Source organism: Microtus oregoni, unplaced genomic scaffold, assembly GCF_018167655.1.
Source record: "Microtus oregoni isolate MIOR12 unplaced genomic scaffold, Mior012 000006F_ref0000085, whole genome shotgun sequence".
Lineage (NCBI taxonomy): Eukaryota > Metazoa > Chordata > Mammalia > Rodentia > Cricetidae > Microtus > Microtus oregoni.
In genome coordinates this window covers 37,494,665-37,501,959 of record NW_024543065.1, presented here as the reverse complement: position 1 = coordinate 37,501,959, position 7,295 = coordinate 37,494,665, and the positions used below count along the sequence as shown (strand labels likewise).

Sequence of the window (7,295 nt, the reverse complement as noted above, 5' to 3'; positions counted from 1 at the left end):
CATGGAACCTTCTCAAAAATTGACCACATACTTGGTAACAAAGCAAACTTCCACAGTTACAAAAAAATATTCATAACCGCCTGTGTCTTATCAGATACCATTGATTAAAGTTAGAATTCAAAAACAATGCTACCTCCAGAAAGCCTACAAACTCATGGAAACTGAACAGTAAACTACTGAACCACACCTGGATCAAGGAAGAAATAAAGAAAGAAATTAAAGTCTTCCTTGAATTCAATGAAAATAAAGAAACAACCTACTCAAACTTATGGGACACTATGAAAGCAGTCCTGAGAGGAAAGTTCATAACACTAAGTGCCCACTTAAAGAAAACAGAAAAAGCACACATTGGAGACTTAACAGCCCACCTGAAAGCTCTTGAAAAAAAAGAAGCAGACTCACCTAGGAGGAGTAGAAGACTGGAAATAATCAAACTGAGTGCTGAAATCAACAAAATAGAAACACAGAAAACAATACAAAGAATCAATGAAACAAAAAGCTGGTTCCTGGAGAAAATCAACAAGATTGATAAACCCCTATCCAAACTAATCAAATGGCAGAGAGAGAATATGAAAATTATAAGGATCAGAAATGAAAAGGGGGACATAACCACAGACACAGAGGAAATTCAGAGAATCATTAGATCTTACTACAAAAGCCTATATGCCACAAAACTGGAAAATGTAAAGGAAATGGACACTTTTTTAGATAAATACCATATAACAAAGTTAAACCAGGACCAGGTGAACGACCTAAATAGACCTGTTAGTTGCGAAGAATTAGAAGCTTTTATCAAAAACCTCCCTACCAAAAAAAAGCCCAGGACCAGATGGTTTCAATGCGGAATTCTACCAGAACTTCCAAGAAGAACTAATACCTATACTCCTAAATGTATTTTGCAATATAGACACAGAAGAGGCATTGCCAAATTCCTTTTATGAAGCTACAGTCACTCTTATACCAAAACCGCACAACGACTCAACCAAGAAAGAGAATTACAGGCCAATCTCACTCATGAATATCGACGCAAAAATCCTCAACAAAATACTGGCAAGCCGTATCCAGGAACACATTAGAAAAATTATCCATTATGATCAAGTAGGCTTCATCCCAGAGATGCAGGGCTGGTTCAACATACGAAAATCTATCAATGTAATCCATCATATAAATAAACTGTAAGAAAAAAAAATATGATCATTTCATTAGATGCTGAAAAAGCATTTGACAAAATCCAACATCCCTTTATGATAAAAGCATTGGAGAGATTAGGGATATAAGGGTCATTCCTAAATATAATAAAAGCTATATACAGCAAGCCGACAGTTAACATCAAATGAAACGGAGAGAAACTCAAAGCCATCCCACCAAACTCAGGAACACGACAAGGCTGTCCACTCTCACCATACCTCTTCAATATAGTGCTTGAAGTTCTAGCAATAGCAATAAGACAACATAATGGGATCAAGGGGATTCGAATTGGAAAGGAAGAAGTTAAACTTTCGTTATTCGCAGATGATATGATAGTGTACATAAGCAAACCCCAAAACTCCACCAAAGAACTTTTACAGCTGATAAACAGCTTTAGTAATGTGGCAGGATACAAGATCAACTCAAAAAAATCAGTCGCCCTCTTATACACAAAGGATATGGAAGCAGAGAGGGAAATCAGAGAAGCTTCACCTTTCACGATAGCCACAAACAGCATAAAATATCTTGGGGTAACTCTAACCAAGGAAGTAAAAGATCTATTTGACAAGAGCTTTAAGGAAATAAAGAAAGAAATTGAAGAGGATACCAGAAAATGGAAGGACCTCCCCTGCTCTTGGATTGGCAGGATCAACATAGTAAAAACGGCAATTCTACCAAAGGCAATTTATAGATTCAATGCAATCCACATCAAGGTCCTATCAAAATTCTTCACAGATCTTGAGAGGACAATAATCAACTTTATATGGAAAAACAAAAAACCCAGGATAACCAAAACAATCCTATACAATAAAGGGTCTTCTGGAGGCATTACCATCCCTTGATGTGGGAGTGTCATATATCAATCTGTTGATTTCATTGGTTAAGTAATAAAAAAACTGCTTGGGCTCATAGCTTAGAACATAGGAGGGTGGAGTAAACAGAACAGAAAGCTGGGAGGAAGGGGAAGTGAGGTAAGATGCCTCAGACAGAGACGCCATGTTCCTCTCTCCTGGGCAGACACACGCGATGAAGCTCCGACCCAGGATGGATGTAGGCTAGAATCTTCCCGGTAAGTGCACCTTGGAGTGCAACACAGATGATTAGAAATGGGCTAAATTAATATGTGAGAATTAGCCTAGAAGAGGCTAGATAGAAATGGGCCAAGCAGTGTTTAAAAGAATACAGTTTGTGTGTTGTTATTTCGGGGCATAAGCTAGCAGGCGGCCGGGGTGCTGGGGACGCAGCACTGCCACTCCTAATACAACAGAACAGCACCCAACGCTCATATTACTACAATCCCTGACTTTAAACTCTATTACAGAGCTACAGTAATGAAAACAGTGTGGTACTGGCATAAAAACAGAGAAGTCGACCAATGGAATCGTATAGAAGACCCAGATTTTAACCCACAAACCTATGAACACCTCATTTTTGATAAAGGAGCCAAAAGTATACAATGGAAGAAAGAAAGCATCTTTAAGAAATGGTGCTGGCACAACTGGATGTCAACCTGTAGAAGAATGAAAATAGACCCATATCTATCACCATGCACAAAACTCAAGTCCAAATGGATTATAGACCTCAATATCAGTCCGAACACACTGAACCTGATAGAAGAGAAAGTGGGAAGTACCCTACAACAGAGGGGCACAGGAGATCGCTTCCTAGATATAACCCCAGCAGCACAGACATTAAGGGCAACATTGAATAAATGGGACCTACTAAAACTGAGAAGCTTCTGTAAAGCAAAGGACACTGTCACTAAGACAAAAAGGCAACCTACTGACTGGGAGAAGATCTTCACCAACCCTGCAACAGACAAAGGTCTGATCTCCAAAATATATAGAGAACTCAAGAAACTAGACTTTAAAATGCTAATTAACCCAATTAAAAAATGGGGGCACTGAACTGAACAGAGAATTCTCAACAGAAGAAGTTCAAATGGCTAAAAGACACTTAAGGTCATGCTCAACCTCCTTAGCAATCAGGGAAATGCAAATCAAAACAACTTTGAGATATCATCTTACACCAGTCAAAATGGCTAAAATCAAAAACACCAATGATAGCTTTTGCTGGAGAGGCTGTGGAGGAAGGGGTACACTCATCCATTGCTGGTGTGAATGCAATCTTGTGCAACCACTTTGGAAATAAGTGTTTCGGTTTCTCAGGAAATTCGGGATCAACCTACCCCTAGACCCAGCCATACCACTCTTGGGAATATACCCAAGAGATGCCCAATCATATGACAAAAGCATTTGTTCAACTATGTTCATAGCAGTATTATTTGTAATAGCCAGATCCTGGAAACAACCTAGATGTCCTTCAATGGAAGAATGGTTGAAGAAAGTGTGGAATATATACACAGTAGAGTACTACGCTGCGGTAAAATACAATGACTTCTCGAATTTTGCATGCAAATGGATGGAAATAGAAAACACTATCCTGAGTGAGGTAACCCAGACCCAAAAAGATGAACATGGGATGTACTCACTCATAATTGGTTTCTAGCCATAAATAAGGGTCACGGAGTCTATAATTGGTCAACCTAAAGAAGCTAAATAAGAAGGTGATCCCAAGGAAAAACATATAGTTATCCTCTTGGCTATGGGAAATAGACAAAATTGCCGGGGAGAAAAGTGGGATCTTGGGGGTGGGGTGGGTTGGGGGTAAGGGGAGATTGGGAGAGAAAAGTGAGAAGGGGAGGATGGGGGGAACTTGGGGAAACAGGATGATTGGGATAAAGGAAGGCTGGATAGGGGAGCACGGAAGCACAATTCTTAGTTGAGGGAGCCACCTTAGTGTGGCAAGAGACTTGAACCTAGAGTGGCTCCCAGGAGCCCAAGCCGATGTCCCCAGTTAGTTCCTTGGGCAGATGAGGAGAGGGAACCTGGAACGACCCTATCCTATAGCAATACTGACGAATATCTTGCATATCACCATAGAACCTTCATCTGGTGATGGATGGAGATAGAGACAGAGACCCACACTGGAGCACTGGACTGAGTTCCCAAGGTCCCAATGAGGAGCAGCAGGAGGGAGAAGATGAGCAAGGAAGTCAGGACCACGAGGGGCCCACCCACTGAGACAGTGGGGCTGATCTATTGGGAGCTCACCAAGGCCAGCTGGACTATGACTGAAAAAGCATGGGATAAAACCGGAATCTCTGAACATAGCGAACAATGAGGGCTGCTGAGAAACCAGGGACAATGGCACTGGGTTTTGATCCTACTTCATGTTCTGGCTTTGTGGGAGCCTAGCCAGTTTGGATGTTCACCTTCCTAGACATGGATGGAGGGGGGAGGACCTTGGACTTCCCACAGGGCAGGGAACCCTGACTGCTCTTTGGACTGGAGAGGGAGGGGGAGAGGAGTGGGGGGAGTGGGAGAAGGGTGGGAAGAGGGGGAGAGAAATGGGAGGCTGAGAGGAGGAGGAAACTTTTTTTTTCCTTTTCTCAATAAAAAAAAAAGAAAAAAAATATTCTTTGTATTCCTATGTATTTCCAAACCGTACAGTGAGGTGTGATTCTCCTCTGTATGATGTAAATACCACTAATTAATGAAAAAAGCTAATTTGGCCAATAGCAGGGCAGAATTTAGTAAGGCAGGAATTCTAAGAAGATAGAAGAGGGAAGAAGACACAGTCAGGGAGACGCCATGTAGCTGCATGAGGAGAAAGTTATTTGTGTCCCAGTACCAGTAAATCACGAGCATCAGTAGTATAATATAAAATCATGGAAATGGATTAAGATATAAGAGCTAACTAACAATATGCCTAAGCGATTGGAAAAATGAGTGACCTATACCTATAATACACTTTATATTTCTTTCTGCCTAACCTGCACTTTTTCACTATATATCAGCATAAGAGTTATCAGTAATTAAGATTTTGTGTAGTCAACGTTATGCTCTATTTATTTAAATGTCCTGGACCAAATAAGTTAACCAATCACTCTTTTACTCTGCTTGATATAAATTCTCATAATTTGACAGAAAATATCCATAAACTTTGTCAAATGTCACAGAAATGACCTAACACCATTGATGTTAAGCCTTGTGATTCATTTTGGAATCTCTTTAGCCAGGCTTTATAGTTTACTTTGCACTTAGCACAACAGTTTTCCAGGTTGCAATTCAAAAGGCCCATTAAGCTATATTTATAGTAGTCAGCTGCTTCTCTAACCCAAAATTCAAAAGTCTTCAGCATTCCTCTCAAAACAAAGATGGTCAGAATCTTGATGGCACCATCCTACTCTCTAGTATCTGATGTGGGAGTGTCATATATCAATCTGTTGATTTCATTGGTTAAGCAATAAAGAAACTACTTGGCCCTGATAGGTTAAAACATAGGTGGGAGGAGTAAACAGAACAGAATGCTGGGAAGAAGAGGAAGTGAGCTCGGAGAGATGCCATGCTCCCCTCTCCCGGGTAGACGTGATAGCTCCTCTCTCTGAGGCACATGCAATGAAGCAAGCCGCCAGGTCAGACATGCTGAATCTTTCCCGGTAAGAGCAGTGCTACAGATTATTAGAAATGGGCTAAATTAATATGTGAGAATTAGCCTAGAAGAGGCTAGATAGAAATGGGCCAAGCAGTGTTTAAATGAATACTGTTTGTGTGTTGTTATTTCGGGCATAAGCTAGCAGGCGGCTGGGGTGCTGGGGATGCAGCCCCGCCACTCCTATTACTACAAGTATCAACTTATTGACTACTTCTTTATTGGTTTAATAAGATGCTATCTAAAAATAACTTACAGGAGGTAGAATAAATTTGGGTATTTTTATCCAGATGGACCATTCATCATGAGTAGCAGGATGGAAACCAATAGGCACAGCATCAGGAGCAGGAAACTAGTTACTAATATTTTCATTTTTTTTTATTAAAATAGTCTGTTGTTATTTTACAATCAAGCCCAGTTCCCTCTCCCTACCTTCCTCTCATTCTCCCTACCTTCTCCTCAACCCTCATCTTCACCTCACAGAAGGAGAGGCCTCCCATGGAGACTCAACAAAGTTTATTGCATCACATTAAGGCAGGTCCAAGGCTCTCTCCCCTGTATCCAGGCTGAGAAAGGCATTTTTTTCCATAGGGAATGGGCTCAAAAAAGCCAGTTCATAAGAGGAGTCCAGTTCGCCATGGGGCTGTTTGGAAAAACCCAGGAGAGGCCTCCCAAAGAGCTGCGGTCCTAAGAGTAGCTGGTTCCCTGCAGAAGAGCACAGAAGTGATGAAGGCTATGCAGGGTCTTGTGAAGATCCCAGAAATCCAGGCCACCATGCGGGAGCTGTCCAAAGAGATGATGAAGGCTGGAATCATAGAGGAGATGTCAGAGGATACATTTGAAAGCATGGATGATCAGGAAGAAATGGAAGAAGCAGCAGAAATGGAGATTGACAGAATCCTCTTTGAAATCACAGCAGGAGCCTTGGGCAAGGCGCCCAGTAAAGTAACTGACGCCCTTCCTGAGCCCGAACCATCAGGAGCGATGGCTGCCTCAGAAGAGGGAGATGATGAGGAAGATGAAGAGGACCTGGAGGCCATGCAGTCCCGGCTGGCCACACTCCGAAGCTAGGGCCACCCAGTTGGGGCCTCCACTCTCTGGTGCCCTCCTGTAGGTGTGGGCACAGCCTCGAGGAATCACCGTTTCCTGTATCTCTTGCACTATACCTCTGCGGTGAAGCACTACATTTTGGAGAGGGTTCTGTGGTAGTTTATCTTCACTGTCGGCAGAGGCTTTAAGGATTGCTTTCATGAAAGTGGTGTAATCCAATGCATCATTTTCAAGAGCATAAATAGTAGAAGTATCTTCCTTGGGGGAGGGCAAAGAAACCCATTTTCTCATGAAGCAATTCTGAGAGGAGTTGATTGAATGTTGACAACTCTCTGCTGGTATGTGTGTAAAATACTACTTAAGTGGATGTCAATAAACTTCTGCTTTAGCAAAAAAAAAAAGCCGGTTCATATACTAAGAATAAATATTGGCCCCACCAAGAGTGACCCCACAAATTTTCCAAGTCATTCAACTGTCCCCACATTCATGGGGTTTAATTTGGTCCTATGAAGGTCCCCCAACTGTCAGTCCAGAGTCAATGAGCTCCCAATAGCTCAGACAAT

At 41.8% G+C, this 7,295-nt stretch overlaps 1 protein-coding gene across 1 annotated transcript; it reads left to right on the top strand.

Moving 5' to 3' along the window:
* Positions 1-6,276: 6,276 nt before the first annotated feature.
* Positions 6,277-6,753, top strand: LOC121449763 (charged multivesicular body protein 3-like). Its single transcript, XM_041654443.1, has one exon. The coding sequence runs from the start codon at positions 6,277-6,279 to the stop codon at positions 6,751-6,753; it is 477 nt and encodes a 158-aa protein (XP_041510377.1).
* The last annotated feature ends 542 nt before the right edge of the window (positions 6,754-7,295 follow it).

Bases quoted from the DNA above. Each gene is read 5' to 3' on its own strand.
- LOC121449763 (XM_041654443.1), top strand. From the start codon at position 6,277: ATGGGCTCAAAAAAGCCAGTTCATAAGAGGAGTCCAGTTCGCCATGGG.